This window comes from Prenolepis imparis, unplaced genomic scaffold (genome assembly GCF_030444845.1).
Source record: "Prenolepis imparis isolate NDT839.2.m4 unplaced genomic scaffold, iyPreImpa1.0 SCAF_3, whole genome shotgun sequence".
NCBI lineage: Eukaryota > Metazoa > Arthropoda > Insecta > Hymenoptera > Formicidae > Prenolepis > Prenolepis imparis.
The window spans coordinates 20,928,963-20,949,985 of record NW_028141161.1 but is presented as its reverse complement, the minus strand read 5'-3'; the positions used below and the strand labels follow the sequence as shown (position 1 = coordinate 20,949,985).

The 21,023-nt window shown below is 34.0% G+C and overlaps 5 protein-coding genes across 6 annotated transcripts; 2 read left to right on the top strand and 3 right to left on the bottom strand.

The window, feature by feature from the left end:
• Nucleotides 1-43: 43 nt before the first annotated feature.
• LOC145934415 (uncharacterized) lies at nt 44-2,577 on the bottom strand. 2 transcript variants are annotated; one of them, XM_083034804.1, is made up of 5 exons: nt 2,306-2,577; nt 1,998-2,086; nt 1,573-1,759; nt 1,227-1,368; nt 44-594 (listed from the first exon to the last, which is right to left on the bottom strand). In XM_083034804.1, the coding sequence occupies exons 2-5, from the start codon at nt 2,084-2,086 to the stop codon at nt 179-181; spliced, it is 834 nt and encodes a 277-aa protein (XP_082890930.1). In that variant the 5' UTR covers nt 2,306-2,577; the 3' UTR covers nt 44-178. The 2 variants fall into 2 exon arrangements, with proteins under 2 accessions (XP_082890930.1, XP_082890931.1); XM_083034805.1 differs by having other exon boundaries at nt 44-579.
• A 1,383-nt stretch (nt 2,578-3,960) lies between these two features.
• On the top strand, nt 3,961-5,517 carry LOC145934416 (uncharacterized). Its single transcript, XM_083034806.1, has 4 exons — nt 3,961-4,134; nt 4,311-4,494; nt 4,673-4,838; nt 5,351-5,517. Exons 1-4 carry the CDS (start codon nt 3,961-3,963, stop codon nt 5,505-5,507), a joined length of 681 nt encoding a protein of 226 aa, XP_082890932.1. The 3' UTR covers nt 5,508-5,517.
• A 2,257-nt stretch (nt 5,518-7,774) lies between these two features.
• On the bottom strand, nt 7,775-12,819 carry LOC145933689 (L-asparaginase). Its single transcript, XM_083033663.1, has 8 exons — nt 12,534-12,819; nt 11,899-12,010; nt 11,260-11,374; nt 10,526-10,862; nt 9,861-10,175; nt 9,301-9,605; nt 8,762-8,935; nt 7,775-8,395 (listed from the first exon to the last, which is right to left on the bottom strand). Exons 1-8 carry the CDS (start codon nt 12,817-12,819, stop codon nt 8,030-8,032), a joined length of 2,010 nt encoding a protein of 669 aa, XP_082889789.1. The 3' UTR covers nt 7,775-8,029.
• Nucleotides 12,820-14,954: 2,135 nt separating this feature from the next.
• Nucleotides 14,955-16,006, top strand: Saysd1 (SAYSVFN motif domain containing 1). The gene is made up of 2 exons (XM_083033818.1): nt 14,955-15,171; nt 15,255-16,006. Exons 1-2 carry the CDS (start codon nt 15,025-15,027, stop codon nt 15,588-15,590), a joined length of 483 nt encoding a protein of 160 aa, XP_082889944.1. The 5' UTR covers nt 14,955-15,024; the 3' UTR covers nt 15,591-16,006.
• A 52-nt stretch (nt 16,007-16,058) lies between these two features.
• On the bottom strand, nt 16,059-19,240 carry LOC145933820 (uncharacterized). Its single transcript, XM_083033817.1, has 7 exons — nt 18,162-19,240; nt 17,858-17,991; nt 17,255-17,476; nt 17,035-17,189; nt 16,694-16,895; nt 16,541-16,622; nt 16,059-16,393 (listed from the first exon to the last, which is right to left on the bottom strand). The coding sequence occupies exons 1-7, from the start codon at nt 18,431-18,433 to the stop codon at nt 16,192-16,194; spliced, it is 1,269 nt and encodes a 422-aa protein (XP_082889943.1). The 5' UTR covers nt 18,434-19,240; the 3' UTR covers nt 16,059-16,191.
• Between the last annotated feature and the right edge of the window lie 1,783 nt (nt 19,241-21,023).

The window sequence follows — 21,023 nt, the reverse complement described above, 5'->3', positions numbered from 1 at the left end:
CATCGCATCGCGAAAAGTCTACTGAACGCACGACGATAGTGAACCATAAACGTCAGTTTTTAATCGCGATTCTTCATTCCTGATTTAATTATACTTTTTTTAGCTTTCAATCGCGTCGTCCTCTTCGCATTTCCTTCGACTTTCGAAGGAAGAACGCGAAAATTGCGCAAATAAATCGTTACAGCGACGAAGCGGCGGTGGGTGTCGGGGTGCGCGCGTTCGCCGCGGCGATGACGTTGGCCAGGAGCGACAGCATCGTCTCCATCGAGAAGCCGCAGTGCGGATACGATCTCGCGCAGCTTCTGTTGGTCTTGCCGGCCTCCACCGCCTCCTCGATCGCCGTGCCCTGCATGGCGGTGCGGAACACCTGATTGCTGGTGATGGCGTTCACCATCTTATCGAAGGACGTCGCCTTCTCGTCCCGGTCGGTCTCGTTTCCGTTGTCGTCGCCGACTGCGACGGCAGCCTGCTGCGAGTACGTGCAGACCGCGCGTTGCATGCACGAGGTCGTGTCGATGCCGTGACGGGCGAGGACGTCGTCGAACCTCGTCAGGGTCTGGGCGAAACCGGCGTCCTCACCTGCGTTGGATCGGTCTAAATATAATCGGGGTTGTCCGGGTGGAATAGAAGTATAATAGAGTCTATAGGATGCTGGAAAGCACTCTCCGTGAAATTTGGAATCGAGCTCTCCTTAGAAAATGTCGAAGGAGATTGCATTTTTTTAAAACTTTATTCTTAGCGACTACGGTTAAGATACCTCGACTGGAAAATTTTAAAAATTATGAAATTTATCACAATATTTTATATCTTGTCAAAGTCTTCGTGTTTTGCGAATAATATAAGAATAAAATAAAAAATAGTCTCTTTTTTAAGAGTTGACTTTATTTTTTTTAAATAAAGGCAGTGCATAAAAGTGTTATTATTTATCTCAAGAAATTTTCTATAAATAAAAGTTTCATAATTTTTGAATAATTTTGAATTTCAAACTTGCGAATCTTTTTTTGTAAGTTTTGAAATTCTGTGTCAAGCTGAAATCAATATTATAAAAATAATGTGCTTTATTTTCAACGACTTATAGTTCGACAATTTTTTCTAATAAGGAATGAAAGGACGAAGTCTGTGAAAGATCTTGATAAAAGTTAAAATTTATGAAATCAAAAATCTATAGAAGAAATAAAATGGATGATATAGAAGATTTAGTCGATATGAACAAATGATATACTTACTTCTCGCATATGCGCCATAAGTGCCCGATAGGATATAAAGCAATTTTGGGATGATAAGGATTGATCCCACACCAATGATGGCTCCCAAGAGAAGTCCGCCAAGATCTATCTTCGCCGGTGCATAAGGTGACACGCCGTAGCCCTAATTCGAGTTTAATCGAGTTGATTTTAAATGTAATTTAAACAATGACGAATTTTCGGATTAATTTCGATTGTTGCCAAAAATAATCAGCAGTTTTTGGAATTTTTTTTACAAACATGGATGAAAAGAGAAGAAAGGATGTTCTGAAAGATATCTATAGAAGAAAAAGATTGAAGGAGAAAAATCACAATTCAATATACTTACGCTTCCTGTACTTCCGATATTGGTGAAACCAAATCGCGCTTCCTGGTCGCGATTCGTGACGTCGTTCATCTCAGATTCGCGTTTCGGTGGATTCTCCTCGCGTTGTTTAATCTGAGATGACGGCATGGCTATTTGATCTTGCGCCTTTGCATGCTTTTCCACATAACTTATGGAACTGGGCACAAACCTGTTAATGAAGGTATCATATTGTGAGAAATGAGATAAATATACAATGTAAGTTTTTTTAAAAGATAAGCATCTAAAAGAAAAGGTGTATTAATCTTTCAATCATTTTTTAAAATAAAAGATCTAAATTTTTCAAATATCTTTTAAACATTTTTTCAGAAAATTTTTAGAGAAAGAGAGAGAATATTGGATAAATATTGAATTTATATATTATTCGAGATACTGTTGAAGTGACTTACCCTCCATCATCAAACTTTGGATTGCAACCGACCAGAACAGCGAAACAGCTTATTATCACGATTAAAGTTCGCGAAATTCGAAACGTCATCTGAAAAAGAAAAAAATAGATGACAATCCAATGATTTACTATAAATAAATGCATATAATACTAGCATGGTTCAAGGAATTTCTGAATATAATATATCATTTTCAAAATTTCACATGCATATGGGGATCATAGAACACTTCACGTTATCATCAAGACAATTATTTTACCAAAGACATCCACTGGATATCGCACAAGTATATAAGGACAAAGTAAGAATACCTTTGGCAGCGGGCAAAGGCGAGGCTCTCCGAAGCAAAGTCTGAAGATTCTGAGGTCAATCTTAGAAAAAACGAGATATATGGCGATTCAGTGTCACGGACTGGCTACTCGGAGACTGCTTTCTGGCATATATAGTTGCTCTGGTCGTCTGAACACGACAAGTCGTGGACATAATTGGAGCCGCGGTTTCGCTTTCATTGTTAGGTCTTCATGGGACGTTGACACGCGATGCGTGACACTCATCGTCGTCATTCGAAGACGAAGAAGGCCGTCTTCTCATCTGTGGCGGCTGCAGCCGCTTCGTCATCACGTCGCTCGAAATCCCGAAGCTGAAATAATGGCCGTGCCGTCAACAATTGTCCTTTTAAGACGTTCACTGACTTCTGACTGATTTCGCGACATCTCCGGCACCTCGGCACCCATCGTTTTCTCTGCGATTTCCTGTTGCATTGCGAAACATGCGCAACCTCAGGGGTAGTTACGGCAGTAACTCTGCTTAATTATTTATGTATCTTTAAAATTTTCGAGAGTTGATATATGTAATAATTTGGCTCGAAGAAATAAAGCGTCGTAGAATATATATTAAATTAAATTTTAATAAGCGTAACGTAATCAATGACTTTGACATAAGATTAGGCGTGATTCAAATTTTGAAAAAAAAATAGAATAATTTAATGCAATAAAAATATAGTAAAATCCACTTTAAACAATTTATGATTGGTGACAAAATTTTATTTTGATATAAATATTCGATATTATATACTTAAAAAATATTTCAGAGACATCATTTTATAAGAAAGATACATACATAAAATAGAAGAGATTATTAAAAAGAAACAAGGAAAAAGAATATTTGCGAAAGAAGGATGGTGACAGAAGAACCAGGAAAAACTTTTATAAAACATATAATTTCGTTAGAGCTTTTGTTGTATACGAAAATCTCTATAAATAGAAGAAGCTGCGGAAGCGGATGCGACAGCAGGATCTACGCTACAAGATCACGTACCGAACCGAAGTCCTTCCGGCGAAAGAAATTTGCGCGGAAAAAAAGAAATTCCACGTCGTGGAGGTGAATCGAAGAACTCCCCTGTGTTTCGCGAAACTCGCGTGTTCTCCCCGAAGCACGACGTGGAATTCGTTCTGGACGGTGCCCCGGAAAATTCGCCGAAAGCCACGGTCGGCCGGGTCTATCTCTAATCCTGATTTCGTCGCACGTGGGCGCGCGCTCTTTCTCCGGCGGTGAAAATTCGCGTTCATAATCCGCGACAAACGCACGTGTAATTACCACCGGGCTCGATGCAGTGTGAGTTTGTGCAAAAAAAAAAGAGGAAAAAACAAACAAGCCGCCGTCTGACGTGCAAAGTCGACTCTAATATCCTTTGCAATCACAACGCAATTTCGCCGCCTGGGTTCGTTAATTCCGTTCGCGAGAAATCGGTATTTCCTGCTTCGATAGGGGTGGGCGAGCACACACGTGTCGCAAATAGGACGTGTCAGTTAGGTGGGGGACCCGCTGCACTCGTCGTTGAAAAACCCTCGGGTGGCGCAAATGCATCCCATTACTTCGTGGAAAGTTGAAGGTAACGAGACTACCACGTGAATCGAAAGAGAAAGCACTTGACATTCTGCACGATTTGATCGACCCGAGCGGAGATATGAGGGCTCTTCCGAGTGATTCGACTCTCCTGATTCTTCTATCCTTTGCGTTACTCTTCGCCCGGGTCATCGGTGACGGCGAGGCGAGAACGTCCACGAAGCTAAACAGTCTGTTTATCAATGGTCACAAGCCACAACTCGTCTCGTTTAACACTAAAGGTGGAGATATCGAGGTGAGTATCCTGCAATTGTATAATAAAAATATTTTTTTTAGAAACATATATCGTGTATATATCTACGAATTACATAGACTCTATAATTAATCCGTCATGAATTTCTGGTAATGAATCATTATCTCACTCGAGTTTGACTCTCTTTGATAAATAAATCTTTCCGATAAATTTTCCAGATCAATTGGGATGTGTCTGTACCCTTCTTCAGGATACCGCTGGACCACATAGACGAAAATAACGAAATATCACCGTTGATCAACGTCAATACGAGAGGGTTTTCGGTCGCCGGTATATTAACGGCTATTCTTACTTTAGCTGTGCCCGTCCTGTCGAAGCCAGGTCCTGGAATGAATTATCGAAGTATGAATCTTTGTCTTATTTATATCAGAGAGATAGTGAATTGCTCTGTGAATATATTCAATAATAAATATGTTTAATAAATATACATATATAAGTTGAAAAAAAAATATATATATATATTAAATATATTTTCTTAAATAAATACGTTTAATTTGCGGGGAAACGAGTTTATTCGCAGATTCCGACTCGCAATGGTCGCGAATGGGAAATACGATAAACGAGATCATGCTCGGCAATAATTACATCACACCCTGTATACAACGCATCATCTGCTCCATCGTTTCCGAGGCGAGTCACTCCAACAATCCCACGAGTACTGACAAGATCATCGATGGCTTGTCAAGGTACGATTAATCTGCATACAATCTTCCTGCAATATAGTGCAATTAGCAACAAATAAAGATTATATGTTTCGAATCTTAAAAATAGATCCGATTAATTTAAACTAAAAATATCTATAAAAATTAATATTGTTGAATGGAGAAAATTTATTTACTGTATAAAGATTAATAACATTTTATTAATTTAATTAAGTCAATTTTGTGATATTTGGATAAAAGAGAGATTATGGATGCAAATTGCAACAAGCGCTATGCAACGAACGAAAGTGAATGGAGTAATTAATTTATTCTCGAGCGCTAACGATATTAAATCATGATTAAAACAAGAGTACACATAACTATTTATTAGTACATTAATACGAACGAGTTAATTGTTCGATTTCAGAAAAGAAATTAAAGATTATTAACGCAAAATACAAATTAGAGAATTACATGAAAAAATTCTTTAATTAAAAATTAATAAATGAAAAATTAAATTTTACTTTTATAAATTTCTTTCGAATATTCCCGAACAGTCACAAGTGGTTCAAGGAATTCACGAACGGCACAGTTCTCCAGGAAGCTATAAGAATAGGACGGGAAGAGCATCATGATTGCGGACGTATCTACAAGGAATGTTTTGTGACACCGCGAATCCTTAAAAGCATAATGATGCAGTTCGGTGCACTTTGACGTTTGACGCATGTTCGAAGTATTCAAAATGTTAATTAATGGAATTAATTAAAGGTATTATATTGATCGGAGAACGCGATTTTACGCGTGTCTCTCTTTATCTCATCGCGCTTTGTGTCCTTGTTACTCATTGCAGCAAGAACGACGTATCACATTGTGTATTTTGCAAAAACTTAGACATACCGCTATCGTCGTCAAAGGCCTGACGAATCTGTCTCACGTTCAATTTTGAAATCACTCGCGGTAACGAGCGAGTTACATCAGAGAAGTCCATCTACATTATTTCGATGCACGAGGTGTGAAATTTCGTCGCGTCCAAGAAATTGCGCTACGTGCAATTTAGATGACATCTCGGCGCGCTTTCACTTTTCCTTCTTCTTCATATAATCGCAGAAAAATCACAGCCATTTTAGTAAACACAAGAATTTTATATATTTTTTATATAATTAAATAAAATTATACGATTTAATAATAGAATATATAATTGTCGCGTAAAATTATTATGATCTCAATTTTGTTATAGCATTACATAATAAAATTAAAGAAATTCGCAATGTACAATTTTTTTCTTACGCGTGAAAGAATATGAAACTTTTGAAGAAACATTTCCGCGACATACCTTTTCCGCGATTAATATTTTTTGACAGAAATCAGCTGATAATTGTCAAAAATATTAATCGAATTTAAAGTATTATAACATATTACTTATAACATTATTATTTTGATTCTTATAACATATTATTATTTTAAAAATTAAATATCAAATTAATCAGCTTGCTTTAATCAGTTAATTTTTGTCAAAAAATATTAATAAAGCGTTAATTTGCTAATTAAATTTCATAGTAATAATATGTTATATAAATTAAAACAGTAATATGTTATAATACTTTATCCATCGCGCTGCACATCTCGCGCGAGACTGACCGCAAGATTCTGAGCAGCGCCAGTATCGCCAAGCATAGCCCATACGTCCGTCACGCTGCGCGTATCGCGCGAGACTGATTCTTCGATTGCGAGATTGACGCTCACTCATCGATCAGTCTCGCGTGAAACGCGCAGCGTGACGGACGTGTGGGGTGTACTTGGCGACACCACTGCTCAGAGTATTGCGGTCAGTCTCGTGCGAGACGTGCAGCGTGGTAGATGTGACGCGCGAATCTAATGAAAGCGCAGATATTTTAATATATATTTTTTTATGCGTTGATTGCAATGCATGTATAAAAATATGTGAATTAATTATGTATAAAAATTTAGTATTTATATCTTTAACAGAAAGTGCGAACAAAAAAATAGAATTTTCTACAAGAATCTTTTGATAATCGAGATAATTACAACATCGAGACTAATTACGATTTTATTGACGAAAAGATTTATTAATATTTTTTGATAGAAATTAGCTACTTTAAACTCAATTAATATTTTTGACAATTATCAGCTGATTTGTGTCAAAAAATATTAATCGATTATAAAGTATTATAATATATTTTTTACAACATAATACTATTTTAATCTTTATAACATATTATTACTTTGAAATTTAATTAGCAAATTAATGCTTTAATATTTTTGACAGAAATCAGCTGATTAAAGCATTAATTTGCTAATTATATTTGACAATAATATGTTATAAAAATTAAAATAATATGTTTTACATAATATGTTATAATACTTAAAATTTGATTAATATTTTTGACAGTTATCAGCTGATTCCTGTCAAAAAATATTATTTTTTTAAAAATATTCTTTTTAATATAAAATCGAAGAATAACGCGCGCTAGTGTTATTCTAGTATATTTAAAAAATGCATTATTTAAAATCGGAAACGTTAATGCAATAGAAAGATTTTAATTTGCATTTATCCCAAGCAATAAATCTTAATTTAAATAATTACAGCAATTATTTGAACTATCACAGGATAATTACTATTATCAATATATAATTGTTTTATAACTATCTTAGAACATAAAATTATACAAATATTATAATTTTCTGCTCTCCCCCCTATGTCTACATCTACATTCATCTAAAAAAATATAAAAATACATATATGTATTTAAATTTTGCATTTATTGTAAAATGTGTTGGAATAATACGATATTGTAATATACATACAATTCAATTGCCTATAAAAATCTATTATTCAGCAGATTGAATCTATGTAATTGTGTATTATTTGTTATTAAAATTATATTTGAAAATACTTAAATGCATATATGTTATATTTCGATATGCTATTCCTATTCTTGTCCAAAAAAAATCCTACGACATACTTTTCAGTCTTTAAGACCCACTTGCACTGATCTTAGAACTAATTTTTATTAAATACATTTTCCTTTTCTGATCTATTATTTTATAAATAACATATAAATAATTAAATTAGAAAAAGGAGAAATAGAGCAAGTCGGTTAGCACAAACGTTAGACAGAAATCGTAATTTTTTTCTAAAACAACGATCTCTCTCTCTCTTTCTCTCTCTTCTTTAGTCGATATATGTCAGGTAAAAAAAGATTAAGATCTTTAATCTACGATTCATGTGCGATTTTGTCATTGGCCACCCCGTTCTGTCCGAAGGACGTCAACAGACGCGTCGCATCTCCGGTTCGTGCAGCTTTCGCGAGTTCTGCCGCGGTCTGTCCCAGCATGTCAACACAGTGCGGATCCACACGGTGGTCCAGCAGGAACTCGATCGCCTCCGTGTGATTGTGAAGAGCGGCGAAGTGCAGCGGCGTGCGTCCGGAGACATCCTTCTGCGATAGATCGGCGCCGGCCATCAGGTACGACTGCAAACGCTTCGTGTTTCCGGCGGTCGCAGCCGCGCACATCCGCTCTCCTATCAGTACAGCGTCGCCGTGAAGATGCGCTCCACATTGCAGCAGCATCTTGATGATCTGGATACACGTACATATGTATACATATGCTTTTAGTGATTCTATTCAGTCTGTCGATTAAAACGATAATCCCTTCTAAAAACTGAGACTACGAAAACTGTTAAGATTTTTTTTTACATAAATAATTACATATTTTATATATTTTATATATATTTTAATATTTTATATATTTTATATATAAATAATAATAACATTGTAAACTTATTTGATGTGAGATACTTATAGTAAAATTAACGATATGACTTGAAAAATATGCTAAGAATTAATTTTTATAATTATTTCAATTGAAAGTACCTGAATTCTTTTGGAATTTATAGTATAATTTTGAAAACAAACACAATTATTCAAAATGCAATTTTTTCTCACCTCGTGACGATCGTACTCGATCGCGTCGGTGAGAGGTGTGCGATCAAAGCGATCTTTAATGTGGACGTTCGCACCCATCTTTAGAAGACGTCGCACAACTTTTATATCTCCCTCACAGCAAGCTATATGCAAAGCTGTTCGGCCATCTGCGTTCGCTTGTGAGATATCAGCACCCTGAATAAAAAAAGCTAATTAAAATAATAACTCACCTGCAAGAAGATTTTACATCTTTTTTATATGTATACAATATCTAATCAGCATCTAATTAATATAATCAGCTTATTATGAGAGTATTTAGCTATACTATTGGACTAATATTCTTTCTAATAAACTGCTACTTTTATTTTTAACATTTTTAAATTTCCTCTAAATAAAAATAAAGAAACAAAATTTAGGAAGAAGATAGAGAATTAAAATTAAATACGTGTATACAGAGAGAGAGAGAGAGAAGTTGATCCAAAAGAAGACAGAAAAATGTTTTTTGAGTTAAGAAACGCGATTAATTGACGCGAAATTAAATAAAAGGGAGGATTACTGACGTATCCTTGTAACGATTCGAGTTTCACGATGTCGCGTCTGACGACCGCGGCGTTTAGCATAGCCGGGAACAGGATCGATCCCAGCTCCTGGAGCTCCGCCGACGAGGACAATCTCAAGGATCTGGCGACAGCCTCCACCAAGTCCCAATCCTGCATAGTCGGCGGTCGACCGGCCGTCAATTCGCCCCGCAAATTGGTTTGCATCATTTGACGCTTGGTCTCCGTATCCCACTCGTGTTTCGATAAAACATAAGCGAGTTTCGTCAACGCGGCCTCCGGAGTCATGTCGAATCCCGATATCACTCCTAGCATATTAAAATCGAGTTAATAATTGCTGCGATTCGTAAATATTTATCGACGTGACACTTGAACCTCGCAAACGCGCGAGGAAATATTTATATTTACATAACTTTTGTCGTGCATTCTGTATTGCGTAAATCTCACTTAATATTTCTCAACACGACATCTCTTCGCTGATGCACAACTTTTTCCGAGAAAAAAAGTTAGGAAAAAGAAAGAATGAAGGATTAAAATTTAATAAATTATATAATATTTCGTACCATTTTTGTAGAGCAGTTTTCCAGCTTCGTACGCGTCCGAGACGCATCCGGTCGCGCATTGGGTGATATTCACGATGATTACACCACGCTTTGTAGCTGCACGAAGCTCCTCGATGATGTCTTCGCGATTCGTCGGGACGTTCCCTGCACCGTAGGTCTGCAGCACGACTCCCTCGATGGGCGGTTGAAGAAACACCTTCACCAGGTCGGACGTGATGCTGGGGAACAGCCGGAGCAGACCTACGTTTCGATTGAGCGACGCGTGCACGTAGAACTTCTCCAAGATGCACGAACGAAAAATCGAGCGATAGTCCACTGCGAAGAAACATCATCTTCGAATATTCGAAAGTTTTATCGCTAAACGTAGAATCGTTTCTCTTGGAAAAGAAAAATATTGCTAATACCAATTAATTGCATGTACTTTCAGTTTAATTAATAGTAACAAAATGTCGCTTGCAATGATGCTGAATTTAATAATTTTAGTGTAATCCTATTATATATATTTTTTCTAGTAATGTTAATATATGTATATTAAATCTTACTTAATATTTCTCATAATATTTTTTTAATATTCTGGTTGATATAAATCGTCTGCTTGTTTTTCTAAACTTTGGAAAAATTTTAGAAAAATTAGGCACTCTTGCTTTAAATCTCTTGCTTCCAACCTTCGATTTTGATGTTTGCTGTAGCCAGAGGTGGAAAGTTTGGCGAGTGGAAGGCCTCGAAGGAGCTCGCGGATGCCTTGCTCGTCCGATTGCCACGCAATAAGTTTGTGCCGAAGAACACGCATACCTCGGGTATATTGTAATTCGCCGCGATTACAAGGGACGCCAGGAAATTGTCCAGGCCGTCGCTCCTCGTGTCGAAAATCGGCACCTGAGAACCGGTCAGGATGACGATCTTGCCGAGGGCCTCGAGCATGAAAGACAGAGCGGATGCTGTGTAACTCAGGGTATCGGTACCGTGAAGGACCACGAACCCGTCAAAGTGCTCGTAAGATTCCTATATAAAATTAAAGCGTTAATTTTCTAATTAAATTTTAAAATAATAATATGCTTTAAAAATTAAAATAGTAATATATTTTAAATAATATGTTATAGTTTTTTTAACCTGCTCGATTAATATTTTTGACAGTTATCAGCTGATTTCTGTCAAAAAATATTAATCGAGTTCAAACAAATTTTATATTATTTTTTTAAAATATCATTCTTTTTAATCTTAAAAAAATCTATAAATTTTTAATAAATAAAATTAAAGAGTAGCGCGCGCTTGTGTTGTTCTAATTCTTCTTAAATAAGACAAGAACAATTTAGACAAAGTTAAGCAATGTACGTATATTTATGCGAGTATATTTATGTTTCTTTATCGCTATCGAAATGTCACACTTGAGTCAACATACCTTAATATCGTTAGCAATGCGAATCCACTCGTCCATGGTCATGTTACTAGAGTCGCAGAGATTCGTGTACTCTAACACATTATAAACGACTCGGCGATTGTCGGTCGCGGTCACGCTGCAAATATTAGAAGGAAAGTACTTTTAACATTACAAAAGGGAAAGCGAAGGGTAAATGCGACCGATTTGCGTAAATTCTTCCGTAAATTCGCTTTCATTTTTATGGTTCGCATTTTCCTGCGGAAAATAAGCGAATTGAGAAAAGTCTAAACTCTTAATCTTTAAACATACAGACGTCATGCTACTACTATTTTTTTCTACTTGTAACATATTGGTTTTTGCATGAAAATCAGATGACTCTTTGAACTTTTATCGTAAAATACACAATATTCAATGGAACTAAATATGATAAATGTAACATAAAAAGTTTTATCAAGGAATGATATATGTAAGAAAGATACACACGATTGTTTAATATTTTTGTTTGAGTAAATTAAAATAGATTTTTTTATAGAAAAAGATGGAATTAAAATTCTGTTTTTAAAACTAAGGAAAGAATATGAGTTTGTGGCAATAATTATTTATTATTTTTCATTCTTGTATATTTTTTTGCAGTCAATTTGAATCATAATCTGTACTTACGGCAGTACTAATGGTCCCATCGCGCCGAATTTCTTCTCGGCGTATTCGCGATCGTACAGCTGCGGATATTTCCGTAGATTCTTGACGAATGCATTGGCTATTGGTATCAGTACTAAAAAAAATTAATACTCTATTATTACTTGTATAATGATAAAAATAAAAATAATTATGCGAAGACTCAAATCCTAGATAAACAAGAATGAAATCATAAATTTAAAATCAAATAAATTATTCTTTAAATCTATAATCAATGCAATATTTGAATATAGAATCAAAAAACAATTTATTAAAGATTTACAGAAGAATCTGCGAAATAAAAAATATGCAAAACGAAGGTATAGAAATATAGTGAAACATGTATAGAAGCGAGAAATCTGCGAAATCGAGAATTTACAGAATATACACTCTGAAAAAAATTAAGAATCTAAAAAATCAAGGGTTCTCATGAAATCAGATTAAAAAAAGGAAAAACAAGTATTTTGTGAAATCGGAGAAATAGAAAATTAAGGATAGGTATATAATACACAAGGTATTGAAATTTGAAATCTAGGACTTTTGTTTTGCGACAACGTGAACATTTCCTCTATCTTGAAAGTCGTTATAATTTTTCTTAATTTTGCAATATTTATACCCACCTCCTTGCTCATTCCTCATCATTCCTATCGTGCCACCTGTGTAAAGCACCAGAACGCGTCCTTCCGGCTTGTTAGTCAAACCGGTGAGACTTCTTTTGGCACTTTCCATATTTACACTATTATTATTAGTAGCGCACATGACATCGTCGTGTGATCCGCGAAACAATCGTGACATAATCGTTCTCGCGTGTTCAGCTTTCACGCGCGTGCTCTCGCTCCGATGACTTCCGCGAGACTGATCTCTTATGCAAGATCGGCCCGTTGGTGTCGCATGAGGTCTTGTCATTAACACTATATGTTCTTCGGACAAATAGATATCTATAATATAGCGATAGGAATCTTCATCTTTTTCTTCAGGCACGGAATGCCACATTTTACAAATGAATATTATGGAAATTATTTTGAAGAAAATCGCAATGCTACAGATGAATTTAACTTGCGAAAATGTAGATAATTTTTTTCAAGTTTCTGAAATAGCAAATTAAAAGTTCTATAGAGATATTCATATAAATTACATGTAAAAGTATTCATTCAGAAAAAAATTATTTTGCCACATGAGATTTTTCTCTCAATAATTGAACACACTCGAATATATTAAATGTCTAACAATAATAAATTAAGATAAGATTATTTGGATTGCGCAACTAGGTTGCAACTTTTTAATGAACGAGCAGAAAATGTCATTATAGTTTTCTTATATAATATAATATGCTGCAAATGTAATGTATAAATAAAAGAATAGAAAATAAAGTCACACTTGACGAACAATATATAATTCTGTTACATTTTTGATTCATCTTGTTCATTCATTTCTATTATCGAAAAAAAATTCGATGGATATCCATATATAGTTATTTTTTTCAAAATCCTTCGATCAAATCATTCGTTTTTAGCTTAATTTAATTCATTTATTCTATTTGTCAAGCGAAGTCATTGGAATGTCACAAAACGAGAATTTCTGGATTGCAAAACAACTAATACTCTAAAACACAATCTGTTTGACTTGAAACACAGGAATAAGTTTAAATTCAGAGAAACATATGAGAGTGTAAAAAAGAAGAATAAGTTTAAACTTAGAGAAATATATAAGAGAAAAATAATTGTTCAATAAACTGTGTGTATCAATAATTATTTGACACAAAATATACATAAATTTGCCACATCAAATTAATCAATAAGTATAAAATTCGATTCTACAACCGTTTTTTATAATTGTTAACATTTTTGTCTGTATTTTTTTCACAATTAAATAGAATAAGTATAAATAATAAATAAAAATCATTGTTCGTTATTATTTATTAATTATCGGTTTGCTCGATAGTAATTACGTGTACCTTTTATATACTGTTATAATATAGTACAGTACAATTCTAAACATAGTAATTAAAATGTAAAGAATAACGTTTCCAGTTAAAGTAATCGCTAATGCTTTATAACTATATAATGACTATACATAATATTTGCAGAGGAAAATTTCTGGCTGCTAACAGACGATAACTAATGACGCAACAAGATAATTTGCTTCGAAAAGATAACGTTTATAGCTATCACACATATCTCCGTTGCTTCATATGTTTTCAGTCCAGATAAAGAATATACACATATTTTTGTTCACGGTAGAATATATAGTTATTAATGCTACGTCAATTATAAAAAAAGAAAAAATAATGTCTACCATATTTTTTTCATATATTAAGTACTTTATAAATTATAACATAAACTTTTCATATAAATCGTAAGAAAACGAACAAAGCATTTTTCTTATCTGAAAATTTCTTTGTTGTGTCATACATAAAAAAGACGAAGAGAGAAGAAATACTTTCTAAAATATTTTCTAAATATTTCAAAGTGAAAGTTTCAATTAAGATAAAAAATAATTCTTAATTCATTAAAATTCAATTAAGAGAAAAGTTATAACATAACATTATTATTCATTTAAAAAATTTTATTTTTTATTTTTCCTATTAATTTTTATTACTTTTATGCGATATTTTCGACTGAATTATTTATTTTGATAGAACTATATTGATATAATTTTATATAGTTTTAATTATTTATTATTATTAATATAATAATTTATTATAATTAATTATTAATTACCTATTTATTAATTCAATTTTTTTAGAGAGATTTGTAGAAATAGTTCGTAATATACGAGGGAAAAGAAAGAGCAAGAGAGAGTTTGAAATCGATTCGAGTTATCTCGATATATTGATGAGTCGCAAGTCGATATATCGACGATATAGGGACTCGATTCTTGAATTCATTCGCAAGAGAAACGTATACGCAAATTCGGCTCTTACAGAAAAGTTGCAAGTTGATTGGCTATATTGTGCGTGGCTTTTAGCCAATCAACTTGCAACTTTTCTGTAAGAGCGAATGAATTCAAGAATGGAGCCTCAGCTGGCTGATTGTCAGTCGAACAGCTGACGCATCACGCGTTAAACATCACCGCAATAATGTATTCGCGTTATGATCGCGCTCAATCGCAATGTCGGTAAACGAAAGATTAGAGGCTTATCGACGTAAAAAACATAGGGAGAAGATGATGCAGATGATCAAGAACGCTGTGATAAATGCGTTTTCGTGGAATCGCAATGATGAAAAATCCACTGGAGAATTAACGAAAGACGAGGAGGTGAGGTTATGCCGGATTATCCTCGATCCATAAGGTTCTCGGTCTCTTCTCTCTATAAAAATTATGATTTCTTCTGTTTCAAGGTTAAATTGTGCGAACAGCAGCTGGATATCCAGGATGCGGAAGATGTTTCGTCGGTGGATTCAGAAAGCACAGTTATAACCAAAATAATTTATTTATTATATTTTCTATTATGGGTTACGCTGTACGCCATCGCGTTGGAATATGAATTCGGTGCTGTTTATTTCGTACTGTCGGCTTTGGTCTTTATCTGTTTGAATACTAGATCTGGACCGAAGCGACGAGGCGAGCCTAGCGCGTATTCTGTCTTTAATCCCAATTGTGAAGCTATAGAAGGGACACTTGACGCGTCGCAATTTGAGAGAGAAATAAGATATGGTGTATGTGGGGTGCGGTAAATTAAAATAATATAAATATAGATATATGATTATATAATATTAAGATAAGCAATGTGCATTTTATATTATTTAATATGATTAAACCAAAATAATGAATAAGATGAATGCATCAATGTATGTTGCATAATGTAAATTCCACAAAGATATAGCTTCCCAATTTAAGAAAATTTTATATTTATATACATTAATATTTTTATCATAATATAAAGAAAATTTAGCGTCTCTTACGTGAGATACAAATCGAGATTCGAATGTAGATAACAAAACTTTATAACTCTAAAGAGAAAGATACGAAATATATGTGAGATATGTTAGACACATGTGTAAGAGAATTATATTATACTATTTTTATACTTTAATACTTATTACAAATATAAATATATATATTTTACTTTACATTTACCTGCAAAACCTGAAATCATTTATTTATATATGGCTAGACAATAAATATCAAATAACAATGCAAAGTAAAGCAAATGTTGAAATATTATTCTTACATTAATACAGAGAACCGGTTTTTTACAATACGAGGAACTTATTACATAACAATGGATGATGAAGATTTATCTAGCGAAATCTCTCGGTGTTGTTCTTTTTCCTTCTATTTTTCCTGCAAAACTTGTATAGCATCTTCGTAACATTTCGCCATCTCCTCGAGGTAATTCAAAGTATCGCTAGATTCGAGTAATTGTTTGCGAAACATCGCTAGATCGGTTCTAGAAAAATGCGAGTTTTCGTCGAAGCATAAAAGCGCCTTGTCCAGGTCCAGAAGCATATCATTCCAGATCCTTATTCGTAATGTCCTAGAATGTATCGTCTCATTAATATAATTTTTTTTATGCTACATACTAAAATTACTTTCTTAATAAATTTAATCCTAGTGTCGTGAGATTTGTATAATAAACAAAATTTTATGTTTGAGTTATTAATTGATACGTTATTATATTTACTGAGTATTATCGGTCACGTCAATTTTTGAATTAAGATCCTTCACCGCGGCAAGTAAAACTCTCAACGTTCTCTTTAACGTTTCTGAAAAAATAATAAAAATTTATACATAATTTTCTTTAAGTATCCTGAAATAATAGAGAATGTAAGATTACCCTTCGCATCCTGAAACTTCCTGCTATCGAATGATTCCAATGCCTCGTAAACGGTTTTATTAAAATACTTTGGTTCCCATTGAATAACTATACTTTCGGAGAGTCGCCACATAGTTTGACTAATCATCTGCGCCACTATTATATTGTGTGATCGCAAACTTTGATTATGATGCGTTTGACTGTTTGTAGAATTACTATCGTTCTGCATAAAATAAAAAAAGAAAGACAAATAATACCGAAATTTTTTCCTAATTAATATTACCACGAATTAAGAATATACATAATCGAGATCTAATGTATAGCATAAAAATGCATTTACATCAAATCGAAAACAAACTTACGAACGAAAATATCACTTGCGGAATATTCAGAGAAAGGCGGGGGCCGAACACCTCATGTTCGAGATACGTCCAATTACTATCAGGGATTGTCTTGACGGCTTCGATGGCTATTGAGCGTATCACGTCGGATCCGGATAAAGCCACGTGATCGTTAGCTAAAACCAGACAATTTCTTTGTATTAGCGTTTATGACATAGGATTCCTGGAAGTTTGTACGAACCTCGCGTAAAACGACCGTGCAACGCTACGTAAGCCACGACTTTTCGGCGTATAAAAGTAGACAAGGTCTGTGGACAACCGTCCCAGAACGTCAGAGACACGCAAAATATCAGACTTCGTCGTGGCCGCCAATTGTGCGCGGAATAAATTCTGTCCAGGATCTGCGCTAATTCTAGAGTTACTGCGATACCGTCTCCGTTAACCGATAAGATAACATATCTATCTGAAACAATTTGATAGGATGAACAGACGAGATCCTGATGTGAAGCAGAAAATATTAATTTCCTGCCTCAATTAAGATACATGCGATGATGCGGTGATTTGAAATAATCGCGGTTTCTAAAAATTATTTCATGTGTGATTCTAATCATGGAATAAAACATACAATAAATGACAATAATAAAATATTTTCAAAATTACGATTAGTATTAAATAAAAATTATTTCATATAAATGCATACGCTTAACTAAAGCTATTTTCAGAAGAATACAAAAATAGAAGAAAAAGAATTCTTTTAGAGGTCAATACATGTAACAAAAGATTAAAAAAAATTTATTTGATTGAAATAAATTTGATTAAAGCATTAATTAACTAAGAAACTCACCTGGTTCTCGCGAGCCGCGAATAGTTGCGCGAACGCAAAACGTATGATTGATTACCTCGTGAACGAACGACAAGTTGGAAAAGAACTCGTTGATGCGTCGTATATTATCTTCTATTAAATCCGTCTGCCAATTTCTAATTGAAGTAAAAAACAAAATTATTTATTGACGAAGAATTCAATCAGAAATTATTTTTAACGATAAATAAGAGAAATTTCTATAGTGATATTTTAATTTAATTTTGCAATCATTTTTCTATCATATTTTGTAAGTATAAGAATAGTACTTGGAGATAGTAATACGTACGTTGCACGATCGAACGAGGCTCTCGTTAATTCTAGAAGCGCCACTTGCTGAAGATGCTCCGTCTTCCGCAGACCATTTCCGGCCAATTCGCCGCGTGTTTTCTGCGTTTGAGTTTCCATTGATCTCTCGACGGCGAAGCGGCCTAACAGAAAGCCGCAGAGAAGACAGAGGAAACCGACCGAGAAGAGAAACGAGACACACAACCGTTTCGTTACGTATTCACTGGACTCATCGATATTGCGGGTCATCTGGAAGCTGAGGACTCGCTGCATCCTTGCAGGATATTTCGTGGAAATTTCTTCGAATGTAACTTCTTTCTGTCACCCTCTCTCTTATGTTAAGCTTCGTCAAATTAAATCATTCTTCTTGGTATAGTGAAAAAAAGAATGGAACGAAATGTTCTGATGTTGTGAAATTTTATATAAATACGACTTGTATTTTTATTACAACAAATTCACTTTTAACTATTTCTAAACAAAATTCACGTGCACAGAACTCATTTAAATCACCGTTCACGTAAACATAATTAAATCTAGACAAATATGACGAAATTTTATTAAATACGATAAATATAAGATACCACCCTTGTGAAGTATTTGCGCGCAAGTCCTAATTGTTCGATGAATTGCGAAAATGATTCACTGATTTCGCTAATTGAAACGACGAAAAATCACAGTTGCGGTATCCACTTTGTCCTGCTAATGTTGCGGTTATCAAAAGGATGACAAATCATTAATTGACTTGGTATCACGCACTCGGCCACACTCTTTGTCTTCGCGCAGGAAAATCGTTCGTTGGATTTAATCGTAAAGACGATCAACCTGACGGTTTTCCGTTGTCTCTGTCGTCGCCAAATATTGCGTGGGTCCTCGAAGATATATTTTCCGCCTCTTCGACGTCTTTCGTTTATTTTACTCTCGCGTCAGAAGAGCGTGCGCGTCGTTCTCGTTTTTTATTCTTCGGGGGAAGAATACAACGAGATCGATTGTCGGATCGAATATGCACTTCACTTAATTTTTTGTATGCTTGATGATAGTATTTCGGAGTTTTAATTCTTTCATTTTAGAAATGTAGTCAAGTTATTTTTCAAATTATTTTAAATTGTCAAACTTTGGAAATTAAGCTATAGATAATTGGAAGATACGATAACGTAGATAATTATAATAATTAATAATATCAGATTTAATTATTGAGAAACGGGATAGAATTATAATTATTAAAAAATTAAGGTGTTTTTAATTTGACATAAGTATTTGAGAGGCAAGGTTACAGAATTATAAAAATATATTATAGATTGCAATACAACACGCACACACACATACACACATTCATACACATACGCATATACTATCGTTTCTTTGGACACTGCGTAGAGAAACGTCAGGACTGTAGACGTCCCAACTTATTTCGAGCAATAATACGATGGCGGATTCATTTATAAATAGTTTTCGATATATTACGTGCTCGTGCAAGGTTGTTCCAACTATAGCACATTCTATGCGGATTTTCGAAATATATACCGATTTTTCTATATTAATGACAATACTGATTTCGTCATTTCAAACATATTCGAAAGTTATTTGCCTCAGAGAAGCGTCCTAAGAAAAAAGAGAGAAATAGAGATTATACTTAAATATCATCTAACAATAAATCAAATTAAATTAGTTTAATATTTGATTATTACGGCTAAAGACGCAATAATATTTTAAACTCCAATTTGTTTTTATTACAATTAATTTGACATCTTTCGTTTTTAAGCAAGTTTTATTTATGAAAATTAAATTGATCGTTACGTTGCAAGCATTCTGCATCGAATCTATAAATCCTGTGAAACAGAATCCAGGTATCAAATATACCTTATTTAATGTCAAAATAACATCATTTGACGTGAAAATAATGTCATTGGACAAAAATGACGTGCGCTTGTTACCTAGGAAAGGATGCAATTCGTTCGAACGGTATTTCTGAGCACGCACTTCTAAAACAGGTCCAGTTAAACCTTCGCAAAGAAAGAAAGTTCCGTGTTTACTACAATGCAAGTCAACGTCCTTTATCTTTATCAAGTTACATCTGTCCAGAACTGAGTTCGCAGATACTACATGACTTTTATTTTTGGTTAACATTTCTTCCTTGGTTTTAGGCGAAAAAGACGTATTTAAAATTAGCCGCTGTACATAATTAAAAAGTAAAATAAATGATCAAGACAGAGCAAAATATTAATTAATTTAAAATAAGAGCGAAAATAAAATAATCAATGAATTAATTAAATTCATATTAAAAAATAAAAATAAATTTTAAAACGTTAATTAAATGAATTACATAAATTAAAAATAATAAATTAAAAGAACAGCTTTAACAATATATACATATTTTATTTTGCGCAAATTGATGATGATATATATGTACTTGGTCTGAAAAATCAAGATATGCACTATCACCACTTCCAAAAATGAACGAATTTCTATCACGAATGAGAAATTTTATAATCTCTTTGATGAGAAATTTTATTGGTTCCTTTATCGGATCTGTCCCGGCTGATTTATGACCGATTTCTATAAATGCTGTTTTGCCGCATAATCCTGAAAATATTGATGCTTTCAGAACAAAAAGTTAAAAGCTTAACAAATCTCTTACCTGGCGCGGCAAGATTGAATGGTTTCTGAGACAGGTCAGGACAAGTGACCCATTCAACGTTAACATTAAAAAAGTTACGTCTCAATCCATCTTCTAAAACTGTTACAATTTATATGCGTTAAGCGTTTTATGATTACATCTTAGATTATTCTGAAACTGGAATTCGTACAGATACGTATATTGTTAAAAGATGATCGTGATAATTTATTTGTAATTTTTGTAATTTTT

Excerpts from the sequence above, each read along its gene's own strand:
- LOC145934415 (XM_083034804.1), bottom strand. The coding sequence starts at position 2,086 with ATGACGTTTCGAATTTCGCGAACTTTAATCGTGATAATAAGCTGTTTC. Across the intron at positions 1,760-1,997 it reads CCAAAGTTTGATGATGGAGG|GTTTGTGCCCAGTTCCATAA; the intron begins GTAAGTCACTTC and ends CTTCATTAACAG. Across the intron at positions 595-1,226 it reads TTATGGCGCATATGCGAGAA|ACCGATCCAACGCAGGTGAG; the intron begins GTAAGTATATCA and ends GATTATATTTAG.
- LOC145934416 (XM_083034806.1), top strand. The coding sequence starts at position 3,961 with ATGAGGGCTCTTCCGAGTGATTCGACTCTCCTGATTCTTCTATCCTTT. Across the intron at positions 4,495-4,672 it reads TCCTGGAATGAATTATCGAA|ATTCCGACTCGCAATGGTCG; the intron begins GTATGAATCTTT and ends GTTTATTCGCAG. Across the intron at positions 4,839-5,350 it reads ATCATCGATGGCTTGTCAAG|TCACAAGTGGTTCAAGGAAT; the intron begins GTACGATTAATC and ends ATTCCCGAACAG.
- LOC145933689 (XM_083033663.1), bottom strand. The coding sequence starts at position 12,819 with ATGACAAGACCTCATGCGACACCAACGGGCCGATCTTGCATAAGAGAT. Across the intron at positions 10,863-11,259 it reads GCATTGCTAACGATATTAAG|GAATCTTACGAGCACTTTGA; the intron begins GTATGTTGACTC and ends AATTTTATATAG. Across the intron at positions 8,936-9,300 it reads TCGAATCGTTACAAGGATAC|GGTGCTGATATCTCACAAGC; the intron begins GTCAGTAATCCT and ends TTTTTTATTCAG.
- Saysd1 (XM_083033818.1), top strand. The coding sequence starts at position 15,025 with ATGTCGGTAAACGAAAGATTAGAGGCTTATCGACGTAAAAAACATAGG. Across the intron at positions 15,172-15,254 it reads AATTAACGAAAGACGAGGAG|GTTAAATTGTGCGAACAGCA; the intron begins GTGAGGTTATGC and ends TTCTGTTTCAAG.
- LOC145933820 (XM_083033817.1), bottom strand. The coding sequence starts at position 18,433 with ATGCAGCGAGTCCTCAGCTTCCAGATGACCCGCAATATCGATGAGTCC. Across the intron at positions 17,477-17,857 it reads TCGCGGCTCGCGAGAACCAG|ATAGATATGTTATCTTATCG; the intron begins GTGAGTTTCTTA and ends AAATTGTTTCAG. Across the intron at positions 16,623-16,693 it reads GAAGTTTCAGGATGCGAAGG|AAACGTTAAAGAGAACGTTG; the intron begins GTAATCTTACAT and ends TTATTTTTTCAG.